Source organism: Ochotona princeps, chromosome 16, assembly GCF_030435755.1.
Source record: "Ochotona princeps isolate mOchPri1 chromosome 16, mOchPri1.hap1, whole genome shotgun sequence".
NCBI classification, from domain to species: domain Eukaryota; kingdom Metazoa; phylum Chordata; class Mammalia; order Lagomorpha; family Ochotonidae; genus Ochotona; species Ochotona princeps.
In genome coordinates this window covers 23344444-23366720 of record NC_080847.1, presented here as the reverse complement: position 1 = coordinate 23366720, position 22277 = coordinate 23344444, and the positions used below count along the sequence as shown (strand labels likewise).

The 22277-nt window shown below is 41.2% G+C and overlaps 2 protein-coding genes across 2 annotated transcripts in view; one reads left to right on the top strand and one right to left on the bottom strand.

Annotated features, from left to right (window-relative positions):
• Positions 1-22277, top strand: part of LPCAT2 (lysophosphatidylcholine acyltransferase 2) — a 61979-nt gene that overhangs the window by 6000 nt on the left and 33702 nt on the right. The window contains exons 2-8 of the mRNA XM_058675166.1: positions 2526-2665; positions 5762-5979; positions 7569-7681; positions 9431-9491; positions 10423-10481; positions 11063-11097; positions 14221-14275. Coding sequence (XP_058531149.1) covers positions 2526-2665; positions 5762-5979; positions 7569-7681; positions 9431-9491; positions 10423-10481; positions 11063-11097; positions 14221-14275 — 681 coding nt within the window. The remainder of the gene's footprint in view (positions 1-2525; positions 2666-5761; positions 5980-7568; positions 7682-9430; positions 9492-10422; positions 10482-11062; positions 11098-14220; positions 14276-22277) is intronic.
• On the bottom strand, positions 4971-5365 carry LOC101523031 (mitochondrial import receptor subunit TOM5 homolog). The gene has a single exon (XM_036492600.2). The coding sequence runs from the start codon at positions 5332-5334 to the stop codon at positions 5179-5181; it is 156 nt and encodes a 51-aa protein (XP_036348493.1). The 5' UTR covers positions 5335-5365; the 3' UTR covers positions 4971-5178.

Genomic DNA, 22277 nt, shown 5'->3' with positions numbered 1-22277 from the left:
CCTTACACACAGAAACTAATTCAAGATGGATCCCTAGATTGAAACAAGGACGCTGAAATCCCAAAGCTTCTAGAAAAATAAAATTGCTCTTCCTGACTTTGAGATAGGTAAAGATTTCTTAGAAAGGGCATAAAAAAAGAACTAAATGAAAATAAAAGATGGCAGATTTGACTGTATTAATAAAAGGATGCTGTTAAGAAGATGAAAAGGCTAGCCACAAAGAAAATGTTTTCAATGCACACGTTGACAATCAAACATGTAGATGGGCTTTGTAAAAATAGCCCCTACAAATTAATAAAGAGTAACCCAATAAAAATGGGCTGATGAACTGAACAGCTAACATAAAAAGCTAAAGAAAATTATTTGCTTGATATCATTATTAATCGAGGAAATGTAATGAATTGGTGTCACAATGAGATATCATTTTATACTTGCTTGAGTGGCTAGCCCTAAAGAGACTGACAGCACAAAATATTGGTGGGAATGTGGGGAATCAGGAGCTAACTAACATGGCCAGCAGGGATGTTAAACAGTGGCACAATTTTGGGAAACAATTTTGTGGGTTTTTTTAATAAAGATATGCAATCTATTATCCAATAATTTCACTCCTAGTGAGATGAAAATAGATGCCCATTAGATATTAAAATATTAATTTATGATTATAGAACCTACATTCATAATGAGATACCACTTACAATAGACTGAATGGCCATGAGAAAGTGAATGGATAAAAGAATTGTGCTATATTTATTCAATGGAATTATACTTGCAATAAAACTTCTGTTAAATGTGGAAGAATAGCTTCATCTTAAAAATATGAAGTGATCGGGCCCGGCGGCATGGCCTAGTGGCTAAAGTCCTCGCCTTGAACGCCCCGGGGATCCCATATGGGCGCCAGTGCTAATCCTGGCAGCTCCACTTCCCATCCAGCTCCCTGCTTGTGGCCTGAGAAGGCAGTCGAGGACAGCCCAAAGCTTTGGGACCCTGCACCCGCGTGGGAGACCTGGAAGAGGTTCCTGGTTCCCGGCTTTGGATCGGCGCGCACCGGCCCGTTGCGGCTCACTTGGGGAGTGAATCATTGGACGGAGGATCTTCCTCTCTGTCTCTCCTCCTCTCTGTATGTCTGGCTTTGTAATAAAAATAAATCTTTAAAAAATATATAAAGTGATCAAGTTTAAATGAGAGAATACATCCTATGCTATTTTATTAACATGAATATGTAAAGCAAGTAAAACTGTAGTGAGGAAGAGCCTAGTCGCGGTTTTCTGGAATTTGGAAAGGTGTAGTGACTGGTGCAGAAGAGAATTTTGACAGTGACGATATCTTGATTGTGATGGTGATTGTATAGGGGAACACATTGGCAAAGTTCATAATGAGTAAACTTAAAATAGTTTTATTTTATGTAAGTTATTCTTTAATATATTCATCAAAGCACAATACATTTTCACTTGCATATCTATATTTGTATGTAATTTTTACCTGGAACACACAGATGTGCAAAAAGCCTTGACAGATATCAGATTACTAGAATACACAGGTTCCTCAAAAAACTTATGGAATTTTTTTTTTTTTTTACCTAAAATGCATGGGTTAATGTTTTTTGCACCAAGACATTTTTAAATTTCATTTTTTACAAACTCATTGAATCATCCTTGTATTTTTAACCTTTTTTTTTTGGTAGATTATCTACACAGGTCAGAGGAGACAGCAAAAGAGTGGCACTGTTCGAGTAGTTGCATTATAGGAAAAAAAAAAGACAACATGTTATACATAAGAATAGAATCTTTCCCATAAAAGGCAATATACTATAAGGATTTAGAGCAAAGTCTTTATGTCCAAACTGGATTCACATCCTGGTTCTTCCATTAACTTAGAGTATGGTTTAAGCATTTAATTGATCCCTATACCACGCCTTTCTTCTGCTTAAAAGGACTGAAGTTTATTAGAACTAAGTGGTATACTACATGTCAGGTGCTTAAAGTGATTGGTACATAGTTAAGCACTCGTACACCATTTACTACCCTTATTTATGTGGTTTTCGTTCTTATGTTCCTTTTCCCCCTCTCCTAATGTGGCTCATACATTCAACAGTGCCTTTACTTCTTCACATTCTAACACCTTTATCAACAATCTTCCTTTTGCTGCTAGCTCCCCCAAAACAGTTTCCCCTTCTCACATGCACCTGCTTGTTCTGCAAGACTGTTAGGACTAAGGTTCTCCCAGGAAGCTTTCCTGGTTGCTAGGACAGACACACAGCTTCTTTGTTTCCCCAGCATCCTTTGTGCATTTTCATGATACAGAGATCAAGTTGTCATGTGATTTTTCTTCACCGTTTCTTTTGTGCACAGCACGCTTTATAAGATCAGATAAAATACTTTTTTGTGTGTGTGCTTAAGTCTTTGGTACAGGACAGTACGTAGTTCATCCTTGAGTAAATGCATGAACAGCACAGAAATCTTCTGATAGTGACCTGTTAAAATCATGTCCATTCATCTGTTTTTTTTTTTTCCAATGATGACTTTCAGATTTTTATTCTTGGCATTATCCTGCTTCCAATTCGTGCCTTACTGGTGGGATTAATTATATTACTGGCATGGCCATTTGCTGCAGTTGCAACCGTCTGCTGCCCTGACAAGCTGACCCATCCTGTGACCGATTGGAGGAGGTAAGAAAGACTTCTGTCCAAATGGTAGATAAATCATGACTACAAAAAAGGCTTTAGCATAGTATAGGCAGTGACCAACAGTTTAATGTTATTGTTACCTACTTGGTTTTAATAATTTACTTTTGTTTCTTGGATAGAATGAATATTAATTTAGTTTGGTATAGAAACTACTACCCAGGAGTGTTCTGATAATCAGCTATTGAGCTGCAATTTCCTAATGAAAAAATATTCCATTTGCTGAATGCAGTAATACATCTCTGGCTCTTTAAGATACCCAGCTAACATCCCGGAAACCACTGTGGCTACAAAATGCTTTGCTTACTTTCACTCTTCCTCAGTTTTCACGTTTGTTTTTGTCCCTCTGCGGTAATGGTGTGCTCTCTGTGGTGGTGTGATTAAGTGGATCCATGATGATCTTTATTAACTAATGATTGTTACAATGAATAACTTAGTTATTAAAATAATCTAGGCTTTCAGAAACATTAGCTCTGAGGCAAGCGGGAACTGCTTCTCAAGCATTGTGTAAAGAGGATGGTATCCGAGAACAGACTGATGTTGAGTTAACAAACGTGCCACCAGACGGCCAGGACCAGATGCCTGCCCTCTAGATGTTTTCAAAGTGGGGCTTCTTCATGTAGATTTACTGGGTCCCAGGACCACAGATGGGTTTGAGGGAACTGTAGAACGCTCCCAAAGTGTATGCAATATTTTTTCATTCATAAGGGTGTGCTCCTTTCATCCAAATCTCAAATGTGGAGATGTCCTCTGAAATTTGTAAAAAAAAAAAAAGAAAAGGCTGCTGCAGAAACTCTTGAGGAGATATTTAGATTGCTGTTTAGTTTCAGTTCTAATGAACAAATATCAATATCAAACACAAGGCTAGTTTGAAGTGGAAATGAATCCAGTGCTGGCAATGCCCCAGAGATGCCTCCATCCGTGCCAGTTGCACTTCTTTGTTTTATAACTCAAGGTTGTGTTGTATAAAACAGCACTTCAAGAGATTTTTTTTTTTTAATAACCTGCAAGTTCCTTTAAAATTACCTCTTTTGCTGTGTGTTGGTGGTGGCTTATAAAAATCTAGGGTAATGGAAGGGATCGTCTGATACTCTATAAAATAGATACAAGCAATGTTGGCAAAGGAAGGTTCGCTTTTGTCAATCAAATTGGCATCTTCATCTCCTCCCAGACAGGCAATGTTGAAGCTATTGTGTGGAACCAGGCTGTCAGTCGCTGCTAAATGCTTTTAAATAGACTTAGCTTTTGGCTGTGAAGATGAACTATTTTGAAATGTAGTTATCAGAAGTGATATCACACTAGATCAAAATGGAGAGGTGTGTGAATTTGGCGCAGGGGCACACTTTGTGTCCTTACCTGAGTCAGGATTTCATCTCTTAATTTAAGGCACAGCACAGGAGTGCAGCTGTCCGTGCCCCCTGGAAAAGTGCTTCTCCTTGCTGTGAAATACAAGTCACAGAAGCTCCCTCTGGAGCTGGTTCCTAATAGCTCTTTGGTCCATTAGTGCTTAGGCAGGAAGCTCACATTTTTTGTTGCTGTTTTGCTTTTTATCTTGTTTTTGCAGCTCTCCTTAGATAACCGTGAGCAGTAAACATATTTTGTTTTAATTTTTGAAGAAAAGCTGTGTGCTCGTTCCCTACTACTGAGCAAACTATCCTGCATTTGCACTTGTGGGAACGGGTTTTGTTTCCCTGCTAGCTGAGCATATCAGAGACTGACTGACTGGGTCTTCCTTGTCCTGTGTGTTCTATGCAGTTCCTGGCATGGTTAGATAACTTAAGTAATCTTTAATGCATAATCTTTTTAAGACTAGACAGCTGGATTTTGGGATGTGTGCAGATTACTGTTGGAAGCCCTGAGCTGATAAATTTAGTTTTTAAGGTTCTCAATGAGGGCTAATTACAGCATGAGCATTCTAGAAGAATTTGGGGAGATACTGGTCTTGTTATTACTCCATGTAGATTTCTGAAATGACTACTTTGAAGAGCAATACTGATTTGAGTGTCTCAGAGGGGGTTATGTGTTGACAATTCTTTTTTTTTTCAATTTATAAAAATTGGTGCATTTATTAAAAAATATAGACTAATGGGTCCTGTGCTTAAATGTCACTGTGGCTGACATCTATACAACGTAACACACTGGAGACAAAATTACCAACAGAAGCAGAAACGGTTGACAAGACAGGGCTATTTCACACATTTTTTCCTTATAATTAATACTTGCTAAAAATAGGATTGGGCAATTTGTTACACCAATACTCATGGAGGCCGTCAATCACAGGCAGAAAGGCACACCAGGACCACAGTCTCTTCATTATTCCTAGAGTTTTACAGTTTAGCTGTGAAGGTCAGTTACCAGGGCCAGGCTTGTTTTCAACAAGTTGAGTTTGCGTGTTCATGCAGTCAGAGCTTCATGCACTTTTCCAGGCCTATTCACTTGCAGAGAAGTAGAAACTGCATCCAGGCTCATCCCATGCAGCTGAATGTGACGCTCCATCCTCATATGCTGTCCAACTTCTTTAAGATAAAAGGAGTGACTCTCAGCAGGGCCACGTAGATGAGGAAGTTGCGTTTGGAGGAGAGGACATCCTCGCGCATCTTGTGCTTCATCTCCTCCGGGTCCAGCTTCGGCGCGAGGCCCTCGATTCGGAACATCGCGGCTCTCGGTCCCCGGCTTTCGCAGCGGTAGCACGGTACCGCGGCGACCTCTCCCTCGGCTCTCTCGAACCACCTCAGCCACGGGCCTCGCACCCCGACAATTCTTTTTTACCCCTTTGCAATGACAGAGCTAATATAGCCATATGTTAATCACATGTCCTTGGGCAAATTATTTTCACTTCTCTGTAATTCAGTTTCTTCATCTGTGCAATGGAAATGGTAATCTCCTTAATCTACTTCCTCAGATTAAGTATTTAGATTAGTAACTGGAAACAGCTTTCTGCAGCGTGTCTACTGTCAACTACTCATTCTCAAAAATGAAACATTCTGACGTATTTTGGCTTTCTTACTGTGTTAGAGTCAAGTTCTGCTGCTAGCTTCCACGAGCAAAGCTAATTAAGTCTTTCTCATATTTATTTTCAAGGAAAATTACTCACCCGGCTTTGAAGCTTCTGGGTCATGCCATGTTCTTCACAATGGGATTTATAGTTACTGTGAAAGGAAAGATTGCAAGTCCGTTGGAAGCACCCATTTTTGTTGCAGCCCCTCATTCCACATTCTTTGATGGAATAGCTTGTGTTGTAGCAGGATTACCGTCTATGGTGTCTCGAAATGAAAATGCACAGACCCCTCTGATTGGCAGTAAGTACTTGCAGCACTGACGAAATATTTGCGTGCATATGCTCTAAGTGAAAAGAATCACGTGTGACTTGATAAACTTTTTAGTAACTGTCATGTAAGAAATCATTTCAATTGTATTTGCTCATTTTCATGAGGTACTATGTATGTGAAAAGAATGAATTGACATGAAAAAAATCCAGAGATTTGCCCATCTGTAGCTTCCTTATTCTTTTAAAAACGCATCTGTATCACCAGCCCTCATCATGTCTTTCTGTCCTTGTATATTGCCAAAGAAAATGGTTTTTAAAAACAAAGCATGCTAAAGTTTGCTCGAGAGAAACGTGAAGAAAATGAGAGAGAGAGAGAGAGAGAGAGAGAGGAGAGAGAGAGAGAAACAGAGAGAATCTGTGGAAGCATGTTGTTTGTTGCATGGCGTTCTCTTTGGGGTGTTAAGCTGATAAATATTCCAAGTCTTTTCTCTTAACTCTGCTTTCTTCATTACTGCCCCCCAAATCTCCATGAGGGACCCATGTGTAATTCTAAACATGATGATGTGGAACAGTGAGTGCTTCCTGCCATAAAAATTAATGAAGCAAGGGAAGTGTTTTTCCCACCAGATGCTGACTCCTCTCCCTAAGGAATCAGTCTCCAAGTAACTGTTCCCAGTTGTTCCAAGGTTACTGCAAGCATCACACGATCAAAGAGTGGCTGTGAAAATTGTCGGCTGCTGCCTCCACTGCTATGGAGAAATACTAGTCCTTGTGCCTTCATCGTTTAGCTGAGACTCTACTGTCTTGTAGAGAGGGAGTAAGAGAGAAGGAGAGAGAGGGAGGATCCTTCCATCTGCTGGTTTACTTCCCAAATGCCCACAGCAGCCAGGACAGGCAAGGCTGAAGGCAGGAGCCTGGAATTCCATCTAGGTCTCTCCCTATGGGTAGCAGGGACCCAAACACTTGAGCTAACGTCTCTTGCTTCCCAGGACGCATGGGTAGGAAGCTGAATGGGAAGTGGGGATAGCTAGTACTCAAACCAGTACTTGGTGTCCCAAGTGGAGACTTAACATGGTTCACCACAACAGTCACCCTGAGACACTGAGTTGTTTTGTTTTTGGTGAAATTAGCATACTTTGTGTAACGTGTCCCCTCCCCTCAATTGTATTGCAATAACTTTTTGGTAAATTGAAGTTTGTTTTGTATGTGCTAGGAAGCTACTGATTTAGAAGACTGTGCATTGCAAATTTCAGTAAAATGAGCAATAATTTCTTTTTGCTAATGTGTACTGAAACGTTGCATAATCATTTTCCAGGGTATTTATGAAATGAAACAAGATGATCGTGTAGTGTGTCACAAAGGTTTGAGTTGAAGGAGAAGACCTTTAGAAAGAAGAGCGTATTTGCCTCTATTCTTGTTATTTATCTCTGTTGAATCAGTGAACTATTTCTAAATATCCACTTTATCTGAAATTAGAAACTGAGTTCTTGTAAACTTTGAGTTAGTCTTTAAACTTTGTTTGCTTCGATTTGCTGTTATCATTTTCCATACGGTTATGCTTTATTGCTAGTATGATTGCTTTAGCCAAAAGGATTTGGCTGTGACTTTTTTGTTTTGAAGGGCTCTTACGAGCTCTGCAGCCAGTGTTGGTATCCCGTGTGGATCCGGATTCCAGGAAGAACACGATCAATGAAATAAGGAAGCGGGCAACATCAGAAGGGCAGTGGCCCCAGGTAAGACACAGAAGATGACCACTGATACATGCCAAGAGTTGATTGCACAGCTTTAGAATTGCTCGTGTGCATCCCCTAGAGGTAGGTAGCTTTCATGTAAAGAAGCAGTATGAAGTACAGTACAGTTCATGCAATGAAATATTTCAGACTCAAGTGTAACATTCTTTTTTATTCTCTCAACTCTTTAAACCATTTGTGTGTGTGTGTGTGTGTGTGTGTGTGTGTGTGTGTGTTTCCTTCTCATATAACTTGATTCTCTCTCTCTCGGACTTTAATTACCATTAAGTAATATGAGCAATCTATAGTTTAGTGCATGAGCTCCTAAAGCTCAATTTTGCGCAACAGTCTACAAGTTTATTGAAATAGAAAGATCTTTAATATTAGCTGAAGTACTCTGATGTTTAGATGGTGCGTTTTTGTTTGGTGAGCATTCAGAATCCCCTGTAGAACCTCCTCAGACTTGGCCATCACTGTTCCTTTTATGGGAATACCTTCTGAGGTGGGCAAGGGGCAGTATTTAATGCATCATAAAGCCAGGGGGTAGTTCCAGGAAGTATTCTTCTATCTTTGCACAGGTGAAAACAAGTGACCCCCAGTAGACTAGCAGCTTGATAGATGACCTGATAGATGACCTTGGTAGAAGACCATGAGAACTAGGAGGTTTTAGAAACCAAAACATGTGAAATATATATATAATATATATTTAAATGATTGCCAAGAGCCAGAGTTTAGAACAAGTATTTGACTTTTCTCTTTGGATCCAAGGAATGTGTCTGGGATTGAAAGGTGAGGTAAGGGGTGGGTTTTAGTTCATTTTGCTCTTTGAGGGTGAATTTTCTTCTTCCAGAGTTGGAATAGTCTCCTTGGGAATTCTTTTCTAGAAGTTTTGAGTATTGACTGAGCAACCACTTGGGGGGGATATTGTAGAAAGAATCCAAGCATTAGGGAGTGCTCTGCACTTTTAATGCCTCTCCCAGCTCTGTGGTTTTATGATTCTCTGTATTCATTCGTTGTGAGATGCCTGGCTGTAGAATTTCCACTGAAACTGATGATAAAGTATGCCTCACTAACTGCTGTGAGCGCCGGGATTTTCTGTTTTTATGTGCTTAGCAATTTACTCATGGCTGAATTTAACGTTTCGGAAAAATCGAGCCGTTATTTCCTCTAATTAACGAGGGAGCTCACTGTATAGCATAACTTTCACATGGCAGAAGCGAAGAAATATGTGACAAGCTAAAAACATTTCCTGAAACAAAAAGACGTTAAGTTGTATTCCATACACCAGCTCATTTGAAGAAGCAATAAGCTCATTGTAACCATTTCTTTGTCCTTGAAACAACCCTGAACTGCATCTCATGGGAGCAAACATCATTTAATGAGGAAACAGGAGCAAAGAAGTGGGACATTGATTGGTAAAGAGCATATAGCCAAAGCGTTTGGTACAGCCTGGTGCATACTTTGAGCACAACTTTACATCTTCTCTAAGCTTATCTAAATCATTAGTCTCATTAATGGGAGTCTCTGTTCAAAGCTGAAGTCTGCTTTTCTAGTTTTCCTGTTGGTAGTGGGACTATACTTGTTTTTAGAAGAAAATTGAGTAATGTTTCTAGTTTTCATTACACTTGTGGTTTAATCTTTGTATCTTCTTTCTGTTTTTTAAGCATTCACAGCTGCTTATTAAATCATAAGAAAATAAAAGATAATCTATTAATTCGCCTGAAATAGTAAATCTATTCCTTTTCTCCCAAGATACTAGTTTTCCCAGAAGGCACTTGTACTAATCGTTCCTGTTTGATTACTTTTAAACCAGGTGAGATAAATTAAATTACGTATTGTAAGAAAGTGGTATGGAAGGTTTCTCAAGTGATTGGCTAGTTCTAAAGATGGTAATTGTTCAGTTTGCTTTGAGCCTTTCTTTTCTAACTAAAAATGTGCTTAATTCACAGAACCGTGTGCTTTCTCTTTGTATGTGAGTACCAGTTCTTCGTGGTAGAATCTCCTCCACAGTGTGTGTGTGGGTGTGCGCGCGCGCGTGCACACAGAACAATGATATTTTAATATTCCTCCATAAATATCTCACAGACACCTGGCGTCCAGCATCACTGAACAGAATACTTTCAAATGATCATTATATTATCTTCAGATTTCTGCTAAGGGTCATTCTTTTTTATCATTAAGAATGCTGCTTTTGTGAGCAGGCGTAGCTTTAATAGACCTTTGGATCAGCTCCTAGAACGCTCAGCTCCAGCGACCCAGTCATTTCTAGAAGGTGTGGCCGTTCTTGCTTCACACGTTTGATCTCACTATTCATATAGTCGCTGGATTTGTGTCATAAAATGCTCTTGTCCTGTTGAATCACAAATATTTGGGAAATGAAAACAAATGGAGCAATATGAAGATACTTCAGGAAATTCATGGAAAAATAGAATTGAAATATAGTTTCAGTTTTTTTTTCCTAATAGTTATTTCTATGAACTTTCTAAATATCCTTTATTAATAAAGAAGTAAATATTTTAAGTGGTTTAGGCCCAGCGTTTAGAATTTTGCTTAAGTAATTCTTAATTTAAAAAAACCCTCATTTTGGCAGATGCTAAGAATTTACCAAAATGAGCCACTTGTTTGTTTTCTGTTATGTATACTCAAACTGTGATTATTATGATGTTTTTCTGTTACTGTTAAACGTTTATTCACATTTATTCATTTTATAAAAGCCATGTTGTAAAATTCCATTGTGGTTGTAGGCGCCTTCATTCCTGGAGTTCCAGTGCAGCCAGTCCTCCTCAGATACCCAAACAAACTGGTAAGGGTAGTGTTTTACTATGGGAGGCCCTGCAGACATTCCAAACAGCTCATGTTCTCCAGCTCCCTTTTGATAGCAGAATATGGTCTGAATAGCTGGCGGAAGCAGAGGGGCGGATGCGTTGGCAAGACAGGCTCCCTTTTGTGTGCGAGTAGGAAGGAAAAACAAATACATGCTTGCTTGCTTGCTTTCCTTCTTCCTTCCTTTTTCTTTCTTTCTGTCTTTCTCTTTCCCTCTCTCTCCCTTCCTTCCTTTTTATTTTTTGCAAATTGATTATCTCAGTATGTTCTTATTAGGAAATGCATAGCTGAGCATGTATAATATTTTTCTAAAAAATTGAGAACTTGTTTCACCAAAAAGATGATGATATAAAAGGATGAATTTTTGCTATGTAAGTTACATAATACAAAATATTTTTAGATGAGTTCCACTGTTCTTAATAATATTATGCATATTTTGATTTTTAGAATGTTGCTTTTAGTTTCAGAGAAGATATGCGTGAATCCCAACGTTAAATAAGATCTTTGTTATATTTGATATTTTTCCACTGGACTAACAGTGTAAATATTGTATTATTGTAGGATACTGTGACCTGGACATGGCAAGGATACACATTGTAAGTTGCTTGTGGCTGTTAGTAGTTTGTACCCATTGTATTTTAGTGAAGAAAAAGAGAGATTATTTCTTGTTTTACAGTTATTGCTTTCTGAAAGTAAAGATTTCTCATCAGTTTTAAGTCATGTAACTTGAGTCTCCATGATGACTCACTGCCTTTCCGTTAGTGCCCGTGGTCCCTGACATGCAGAATTCTGGTTGTCCAGCATGTTCAAGTGCATCTCAGGTGTGTGCATCCCAGTGACCCAATTAGCATTTTACTTAGCTGTAATTTTATAGTTTTATTTTCATTGCAGATTTAGCATTTTTATTTTAGATCCATTCTTATTTTATATCCAGGTCTTTGTGGATAACAATAATTGAGTCATATGGCTTGAAATAGTCTTGATGAGTGTGATATGAGTGGGGGCAACAGCTAACCAAGATTTCAGTTTTTATCTTGGGTTTTGAAAGCACATAATTTCTGTAAGAATTTAAGAGAGAAGAGAAATACAATCTCATTACTAAACTGAGCAGTGAAATCCACGTTTAAAAGAATGGAACGTGTAGGATCTTAACTTGCTGCCCTGATCTTTTGGTTAGTGCCTCTTGGATAAGTCTGAACCAGTTTAAGTTTTGACACGAGTCTGTGAAATACCTGCACGCAAGGACTTTCCCCAGTGGCTGGCCCAGTTGTGATCTGTTAAGTGCAGAGCGCAAGTAATATTGCTGATGAACAGAGATGGTGACCACTTGGAGATATTTCAAAACAAATCACAACTTGCCGTTAAGTACAAGATTTATTTATTTTTATTTGAAAGGCAGATTTCACAGAGAGAAAAAGAGAAACAGAGAAATAGGTCTTCCATTCACTAGTTCACTCCCCAAATGGTTACTGTGGTCAGAGCTGAACTGATCTGAAGCCAGGAGCCAGGAGGCGCCCAAGCTGCTTCCCCGGGCCATAAGCAAGGAGTTAGATGAGAAGTGGAGCAGCTGGAACACTAACACCCATATGGGATATTGGTGCCACAGGTGGAGTTTTAGACTGCTATGCTGGTAGTTGCAGTTAAGCAAACAACATCAAAGATAATGCAAATTGCACAAGCTATCTGGACAGCATATTCTTTTTAACTCTAGGAAATCAGTTTGTTCATTAGGCTACAATACGAGTTTCCTATCTCTATGTTTGTTTTGTGTTGCTGGTTTCAAAGTTTTGCATGAGGGAGAATTAGGAAATACCAGAACGTGTTAGAGGACGAAGGCGGGTGACTAGTTATTTTCTCTGAATGTGCCTCCCGTAGGCCTTTATAGTTAACCTCCTTAGGGGGCTGCTGAATGGGGGTTCACTGTATGCACAGTACTATTTTTTTGTCCTGTGGAGTGGTCTGGGTAGATGTGGAGATCAAATAGAAGGCTTTCTGGCAGTCAGGGTAGGAACTGGAGCGACTTAGTTCTTCTGGGCTTCTACCCTGGAAAATGTATGAATAAGGCAAAGAACTCTGAGCAGGAGAGGCAGAGATTTCTTGAGCACGTGAGCAGACACAGGCTCCTGAAAAGGCCTGGTTTTGTTTTGTTCTGGTGCCTTGTGGTGCTTACCCACGTGTGGCTTTGTCCTCTGCTGTACTTCCTGTTACTGTCAGCACCGTGCACGGTACTTGGAAATCAGGTTTCTCAGCTGCTCTTCCCCTCCGTGCAGATGCTAAGGAAGAGATTTTCACAAACACAACACTGTTACATGACTGGAAAGCAATTTTTCCATCACTGCCTCATCTCAACGTTTATTCCCAAAGACATTTGTTCTGGTGTGTGGTATGGACAAGACAGGGTTAAGAAGATCTTCCAGATAGGGCTTTTTTTTTAAATCCCCTTTCCTTTTTATAGCATTTGGGCTTTTCAGAATATCTCTGTCTTCAAATAACTGCATTTAAATAATTCAGAAACTATTTTATGCAGATAATATTTATTGACTTTGGAGTTTATAGATTTGCTTTTCCTTTTCAAAGTGTGCATTAACAATTTATAATGATTTATGGAAGTGATAAATCTACTTCCTGAGTTCTTACTTTTCAACCAACTCCCTTATTTAAATTCCTAACTTCCTTAAGTGTCCCTTTGGGTAAATTTTACAGATAAATTGTGTTTTACTTTCTTAACAGTAATACTAATACTAATACTAATACTAATACTAATAATAATAATAAAGGCTGATTAGTTGCTCCCCTTAACATGTAGTATAATCCACTCTGCCTGGTTCCTGGGTCAACTCTCAGACGAGGCTGACCTAACAATCTCACCGAAATCATAGCCACAGTCCAGAAGTCTACTGGAAGGCTGCAATTGCAAACAACTACTTCAAAAATTATCTTTGAGAGTTGAAAGAGAGCCTTTGTCTCACTTGGCAATGAACTTTTGAAAATTTCCACCAGATTCCCACGGATACAAAGCATGTGTTTGTTTCTGGAACAATTTTTAAAATGATCTATTTTCATTTGAAAGAGAGAGATTTTCTATCTGTTGGTCCACTCACCAAATGCCCTCATCAAGCTGAGACTGAGCCGGGCCAAAGCCAGATCACAGAACTCCATCTGGGTCCTCCATACGGGTCCAGGATCCTGCTTCCCAGGATCCATTAGTCGGAAGCTGAATCCGAAGTGCAGTAACTGGGACCGAAACCAGATAACCCAAGCGTGCATTTAAGCCACTGCACCAAGGGCCTCCGCACTTCCCCTATGCTGCTCCTCACCAGGATAATTTTGTGTTTGCACTTGCGTGTGCCTACGAAGCGTTTAGAAACCTGGCATTCTACTCAGGAGTTTTCCTAAAGCACCATTCTGTATGTGCACATGTGGCCATGGGTAGTTTCCCTGGGGACTCAGGCATGTGAGTTGGTGTTGTCAAGGAAACGTCACCATTTGTGGTTTGTGTGTTGGGCTGTGGCTCTGATTCATGGCCCGTATTTGGTATCGTCTTTAGCTGTTCAATATCAAGAATAGTTCTAAGCCCAAAAAATCCTGCAGCAGCGGTGCAGCATTTATAAACAAAAACTAGTAAATGAAGGGTGCTATGAGGGTGCTTGTGCATCAAGTGCAGCCAAACGATGTTTTTATTGCCGTATAAGGATGTCCTCTTTTTTTTCTCTCTGCAGTTTGCAGCTGTGCGTACTGACTTTCTGCCAGCCGTTCACAAAGGTAGAAGTTGAGGTGAGTCATTCAGAATGTGTCCTTGGAACGTAGGATTTGACCTCAAACGTCTAGCCTAAAGACCAGATAGGAATGTCTGCAACCAAAAAGAACTTGGTATGAGCATTTAGTCTGGTGGTTAAGACCCTGCTGCAACACCCGCATCCAAGATGAGAGAGCCTGGGTCCCAGTCCCAGTGCTCCTGATTTTGCTCCTGGTTCTTCCTGCTGATGTAGACCCTGGGAGGCAGCAGGTGATGGCTTAGGTAATTGGGTCCCTGCCATTCACCTAGAAACTTGGATTGGGTTCCAGACTCCCAGATTTGGTCCTGCCAAGCTTTGATAATTAGGAGCATTTGTAGAGTAAGTTAATAGGTACAATATCTCTGTCTCTCTTTTTCTACTTGTTTCTCAAATAAAACAAAAAGCCCTGGTCTATTGCAAATTGTGTATCTGATTGCAGGCTGTCAGATTTAGCTCTGAGATTCATGTTAGGAGGCATGTGGGAACTTCCAACCTAGAACCAGGGTAGCTGTCCAGATTTACATCCCCCGTGTCCATCTTTTTATTCCTTTTGACTTGACACTGACCTCTGGGGAAACAAATGCCACGCTTTTCTGTCCCAACAAAGGGCATGATAGTGGCTGGCAGGGTCCTTCAACTCCTTGGAAAGTATGTCCAATGCAAGCTGACAGGTGCAACCCTGGGTTTAGGGGACAGACGCAGAGATCAGGGGATCGTTGTGTACGTGGAAAGTCACACCTGGGAGGCCCCATACCATCCATCCTTCCAAAGACAATGCTTCCCTTTGAGTTGTGGTGGCAGGTGGCATGCAGAGGAGAGATTAGAACAGTTTGGACATTCTGAGCCGTTCCTAGATGGGGTGTGGCATGATCGCTAGAACTCAGAATGCGGTGAATTTCAATGACACTCCCAGGTTCTGTAGGTGGAGGACTGAAGATATTCAGGCCCAAGAACTCTTGCCTGGAGTTTCTGATTGCATGAAATATTTGCCTATGTAATGTGGAATTCTGAATGGGGCCAGTGTTCTGAGAAGGCTGTGGAATGTAATGAACTAGAATCCTATTTTGTGCTTTGTTCAATGGCTTGGTCATTCAGCCCTTTAGAAGTACTCAGCAGTAACACGTCGTCCAGGGCAGTAGTGACATTTTTTTCTTGAGATTTGCGGGTTATCTGCCTGCCTCAGAAATATCTGTGTGGTATCTCTGTTCCACACCTCTCCAATTTTGATGCCAGCACAGCAACTCTCATTGTGACCAAAAAACACAGCGCTAGTTCTTGTGATGCATTGACTTGTTTCTGGAAAGTTTTTTTTTTTTTTCTTTTAACTGACTGTGTCTTAGTATCTTAGGAAGTACCAGGGTAAAAAAAGATTTGCCTGGTTTCTTCTCTCAGTACTTCCCAGTGCTGTTGAAATATTTGACTGCATTGACCTCACATCCCTCTTTTCTCTGCGTGTCTCCTGGAATCAGCCCCACAGAACACATTTTGGGGAAGCCTTGTGTTGTTTATAAGTAGGCCCTTTGTTGCTGCTCCGCTGCTCCCTCTGGTGGTCTAACTCAGCTCTTCTCCCTCTCCCCGCACCCCCCTAAAAATCAATGAACTAACACTCTCTCTCTCTCTCTCTCTCTCTCTCTCTCTCACACACACACACACACACACACACACACACACACACACACACACACAGGATCTAGCACCAGCGATGGAGTTGCACATGGAGCTGCGCTTTGTGTCTAGCACACTTGTCTGTCAACAGTTGAGCTGCATGACAACAGAAGGATGCAAATTCCTCATTTTGTGCTCCGACTGCTGTTACCACAGTTCCTTTCTGTGTTGTGGCTTTCTTCCTTTCTTTCTGAAATGACAGTGTTTGTATTTACCCAGCTGGTTCTGAGACCTGCTTGGATAGTATTCTCTGGCAGAGAAAAAGAAGACATCCTTTTTTCCGTAACTTTACAAGCACAGTGACTTTCTGCCAGTGGACAATAGCTGGATCAGGAGGCATTTGATATCTTCCTTAGAATTGCGGTGCTGGGTGAAAGGATAGGTATTTCAAGGCTAGAACTGCAGTGTTCTTATTTTAATTATATTTATTTTAGACTTATGATGTTACTGGTGATTCCTAGCTACTTTATGATATTTGAATATTTTAATTCCCTACTGTTTCGATGAAGACGATGCCACAGGAGACTTCCAACTGTACGTGTGAGGCTTTGAAGGAGCAGGTGCTGCCCCTGGAGCTGCAGCTTTTCCACCAGTAGGCTGAGCAGAGCATAGTCAGCAATTCCCAATCTCAATTGTCTTGGGTTTTTGGAAGCTTTATGCTTGCTTTTTCCCCCTTTAAAAATTGACGGACAATCTTATTATTATTGTCTTAAACATGATTTTAGACCTTGATTTTTTTTAAAGATTTATTTACTTTTATTGCAAAGTCAGATATACAAGGAGAAGGAGAGACAAAGAGGAAGATCTTCCGTCCAATGATTCACCCCCCAAGCGACTGCAATGACTGCGCTGATCTGAAGCCAGGAGCCAGGAACTTCCTCCATGTCTCCTACACGGGTTCAGGGTCCCAAGGCTGTGGGCCATCCTCAACTGCTTTCCCAGGTCACAAGCAGGGAGCTGGATGGGAAGTGGAGCTGCTGGGATTAGAACCGGCACCCAAATGGGATCCCGGTGCATTCAAGGCGAGGACTTTAGCCTCTAGGCCACCGCCAGGCCCTAGATCTTGAATATTAAGTAAACTTAATTCAAGATGTGTATTCAAGAGCACAGCACTCACTTTACAAGTTTAAAAATAAAGTTTGGACTACTGAAGAGTCCTTCCAGCCCCTCTGTGAGTCACAGGATAGTTTAGTGTGCCCTTAACCTTCCCAAATCTCCCCTCATGAATGTCGACTACCAGACGCTTTGATTCGCAAGAACTTGATTTCTAAAATCTAGTGACTGTCATATTCACAAAGGTTTCCCTACATCTCTACCCTTCTCTCTCTGATTCCCCAAAGTGAAGACTTATTTTTGAAAAGGTTATGATTTCTTGACTCTTGGGCTGGAAAAGTGCAGTCTGTTCCAAACCTCATGTCCCATGTAATTGGTTATTTGGTGTCAGTGAGCAGCAACGAGGGCTTGCATTTACAGAAGGGTTCTACTGGAAGTCAAGTTTTGCTTCACAATGTGGCGAAATTCTCGAAGGGTCCTGCAGGGACCATCTTTCTCACACAGCTGCTTCACAGACACACCTGGATAACATATGGCTTGGGGCAGAGGGAATGATGTCACCAGCGTATAAAACTTCGCTGACTCTGACGTAAATTAGGCTAGCTTGTTTCATGAGAGACGGTAAGTGCTAAGTCATACTCTGTAGCAACTGTGTGGGCAGCAGCTGATCTAGGAGTGCAAACATGACCTTCACAGTCTGTATCCAGTTAGTGTCTTTCTTCCTGGGCTGTGATGTTCACATTATATCAACTTTAGAAGCCATACTTTTTTTTTTTCCCTGTAGGAAATCTGGAAGATTCCTTTATGAAACTTATTAACATTAGGCCTAACATACTTTATGGCGAGCAATTCATTATTTTAAGTAATAGAAAGGAATTTTTTTTTTCCTTTAAAAGAATCTCTGATTTAAGAAAAGAATTGTAATTAGTAATGAGTGTTATGGTCAGTACAGACACACACACACCACTTGAAAGAAATCTTCAGGCGTCTGATTTATTAGGGAAGAATCAGATACTTTAATATGGTTTATTTAAATATCCAGAGCTATTAAACTACTTATAATTGTGAATTGAAAATGAACCTTTTACAAAATCTCTAGCACACAAAATACACACATTCTCATATATGTGTACACATTAATACGTAAATTGTAAACATAAGTAGAATTCTGGTGTTTGTAAGTGCTTCCAGAGAAGTGGAGTAATAAAAAGAATGTTACCTGGGGCCAGTGTTCTGGTTCAGCCAGTTGGACTACCTCCTGTAATGCTAGCATCTCATTTGGGTGCCAGTTCAAGTCCTGGCCACTCCACTTCTGACCTGGCTTCCAGCTAATGCCGCTGGGGAAGCAGTGCAAATGGCCCATGTGATTGGGCCCTTGCCTCCGTGTGGGAGATCCGGATGGAATTCCTGGTTCCGAGCTTGAGCCTGGCCCAGCCCTGGTTGTTTCAGTTATTTAGGGAGTGAAATAACAGAAAGAAGTGCGTGTGAGCTTTCTCTCCCTTCTGCCCTCCCATGTAGCTCTGCCTTTCAAATACATTAATAATAATAATAATAAAGAGTATTATCCAGAGTTTTGTTTTCATCCGGTTTCTACCTTCTTGTATGTATTTGAGAAAATTCCTCAAGGCTCTCTCAGCCTATGTTCTCACTAGCAAAGCAGGCATGATGATGTCTGCCGTGCAGGGTTAAGAGGTTAGCAAGGCAGCCTACAACTCTGCATGTGGCACATGTTTGGCATTCACTGCCCTTATCTGGATGTTTCTTTTTTTAAAAAAAAATTTATTTTTTTTGTTGGAAAGTCAGATATGCAGAGAGAAGGAGGGTCAGAGAGGACAATTTTCTGTCTGCCGATTCACTCCCCAAGTGGCCACAATGGCCGGAGCTGAGCCGATCCGAAGCCAGGAGCCTCCTCCAGGTCTCCCACGTGGGGCGCAGGGTCCCAAATGCTTTGGGCCATCCTTGACTGCCTTCCCAGGCCACAAGCAGGGAGCTGGATGGGAAGTGGGGCTGCTGGGATTAGAACCGGCGCTGATGGGGGATCCCAGTGCATGCAAGGTGAGGACTTCAGCCGCTCGGGTACTGTGCTGGGCCCATCTGGATGTTTCTGTTCTTTGGGGAAGGATTCAGCATGGATCTCTTCCTTCATGCATTCTGTCTGTGAGAATTTAGAAGCATTGTGGGAAGAACTTGAGCTGTACAGTTGTTATATTGAACTTCAAAAGTCCCTTCTGTTACAAAGGAGAAAGAAGAGATTTAGTGTCATCACACCTCAGTCTTCCTCTTGCTCATCATCGTTAATTTGGTAGAAAGGAATATTCTTGATGTCATCCAGAAATCAAGAATGCACAGGTGTTACTGGTGCTGAGCATTTGTGTGAAGGACTAAACGTCAGTGGAGGCCTGCAATCACAGGCTGAGGACTTTTCGTCTTTGTCTTGAATGCACTTGAAAACCAAGAGGAGGCAGGGCCTTATTTACACCTTTATCTATACCCTTACCTGTTGTAGAAGAAGATATGGGGAAGGTGTAGAGAGTATTAGAAGTGGAAAGGATTAGCTCGGAGAGAAGCCAGCCTGTTGTGCAGTAAGGAAGGGCAAAGAGGAGTTCCTCTAGGCTCTCTTCTTTATGAAGTTAAGAGGGAAGTGCATTGAGCCAGGGGGAGTGTGCTGCAACTTGAAAGACATGGAAGATGTGCAACTGTGTTTAGCACTCTGCAGCAGTGTCCAAGAAGACTTGTGATGGACACTTTTTAGGGGTGTGGCATCAATGAGAGAGTCCGGGTGATGGAAGGACTGGTCCAGATGTGCAGGACTCCCAAGTGCTGGGTCGAGTTGTGTAGCCGGGCAGTTGTTGCGAGAGGGCAATGGATAAAGCAAACTGAGTAGGTCCTAACATGACAGGTTGTGAGGGTCTGTGTGTGCCAAAATCAGGGGCCCGTGCACGGATTGTGCTAAGAACCTGTCGCAGGAAGAGGTGAGGGTTGGATGTTTGTTTTCATGACCAGCGTGAAGTTGACAGCCATGTCTTGTGGCCAGGTGGAGGATCTATGTTGTCCAGATGTCAAAGCAGTCATCAGTGTGAGGCCCGAGGGTCACGAGAGAAAAGGAAACTCAGCATCCTGAGGTCACTGGCTACTTACATGTGTATCGTGGCAACCACACATAAAGGCAGCTGGGTTTCCCTTTCTTTGGTTGATCTTTTTCAAATGACAGGTGTGTTTGTGCGGTTAACTGTTAGAGGCTTTGTACAAAATAGAAATAAGATGTAGCTAGGCCGAACTTATCCAAGAGGAGGAAACTTTTCTTGAATTCGAGTTTTCATTGGTTTCTAAGAAGACTTAGGAATGCCAAGGCCTCGGAGTGCCGGTTCTCACCTTTTTAATCATTTTGCATTCTCAGCAAAATTTTTTCCTTTAAAAATGAAATGTCATGCCCATATGAGAGTTATTAAGAAATATTGTATGGAAAATGTTCCATGCATAAACAGCAACCAAACTGTAGTTTTTTGTCTTATGTTTAGTTAACAGAGTAGCAGTAGTTTATTTTTAAGGATTTTCCAAATATTCTTTTATGGCCTATGTATCAAGTACATTATAAGTGATCATTTTGCTTTTTTTTTAATGAGGAAAAATATTGCAGTTTAAAACTTCAGTTGATTATGCTATATTATGGAAATTGATTTTTAATTTACTGTTTTCTTTGGTTTTCACACTAAACACACACAAAGAAATTTTATTAGATCCAGATAGAGTGAACTTTTAGAAGTATTTGCTAAGACTGTCTGGATATCTAAGTGGTGTGGGGACCTCTAGTGGTAGTTGAGATTATTTTTCCATTGTAAAAAATAAATAGATGCTGGAGAACTACCCGCAGAATTCCAATGGAAAGGGACCTTAGAGACCATTTAGTGTAACTTTTCTAGTTGACAGGAGAGGGGGATGAGCTCAGAAAAGCTAATTGACTTTTCCAGAATGATACAACAGAGCCATGGCAGCAACACAAGCCAGGTGCTTGTTTTCTGCATACTGCAGAGAACTGTCCCATTGGAGAGGGAATTTAATAAAAACATGTGAAAGGAAATGACAGCACATTAGCACATTATTATCTAATTTCTATCCATTTTGTGTTAAAATGCCTCTGTGTCCTTGCCACCCTCCCTCCTGCTCCTCCTCCTCTCCCCCCCTCGGTTCTGGGCCCTGCCCTCTCCTCAGGAGCCTTGCAGGAGCCTCCATGTGCTCAGTGCTCTTAGCCTCTTGCTCTTACGTGTGTCCACTCCTCACCACCAAAGTGACCACTCAGAGGTTGGCATTTGACCCTGGAGTAAGACACCTGCATCCCACATTGGAGTGCCCAGGCTCCCAGCTCTGCACCCTGATGCCAGCTTCCTGCATCGCAGACCCTGGGAGGCAGAGGATAGCTCATGGGTCCCTGTCACCCATGTGGGAGACATGGTTGGATTTGTCAGATCCTGGCTGTGGCCCAGGATCTGCCCAGCTGTTGTCAAAGTGTGGATTGTGAAATGGTGAGTGAGACCCTTCTATCCCTCACACCACTCCCCCAACTTTCCGCTTCTCAAATAACTAAAAACAAAACAAAAAACAAACAAATTTACCTTGGACCTGGTCACATCACCCCCTTACTTAAAGTTCATCTCTGAATCACCAGCATCCATAGGCATCTTAACAAGGTTTGAAAGCTGGTCCGTTTGACACAGTGGAACTGTTTCTTATAAATCCTTTTCTTTGAAGTCATGGCCCTGCCATTTATGTGTTGGCTGGGGTTATGTTGTTTAATCTCTTGAAGCCACGTTCTTTATCAGATGGAAAAGGTCCAGTTTGCCTCAAGGAGTTGTTGAGAGTTGGTGGGATAAAGCCAAAGTACTCAGCACACAGTAGGTGTTTAATGAATGTGAATTTAATTCAATATCCCTGAACTCTCTGCCCCATTGCACAGAGGGCTCCTTGTAGGTAGAAGCTTCGTTGCCAAGACGTCAGGGCTCAGCACAGTGCATATCGCATAAGAGATGCCTCAGCAGTGTCTGAGGAATGGAAGTAAGCCATGAGTCCTCCAGCAAATTTCTCATCTTTATGAACTCAAATTCGCTACAACAAAATGGAGGAAGAATGAAGGCAGTGAAACAATGTATATTAAGTATCTAGCCTTGTACCGGGTACATAGTCATAATGGATCGAACAGGAGCTGTTGGCAGAAATTATCCTTATTCTTACAAAGTTGGGATCAAGTATTAGCTCCCGATCGCTTCCTAAATTCCAGCTTCCAGTTT

Coding starts and splice junctions, on each gene's coding strand:
- LOC101523031 (XM_036492600.2), bottom strand. CDS start 5,334: ATGTTCCGAATCGAGGGCCTCGCGCCGAAGCTGGACCCGGAGGAGATG.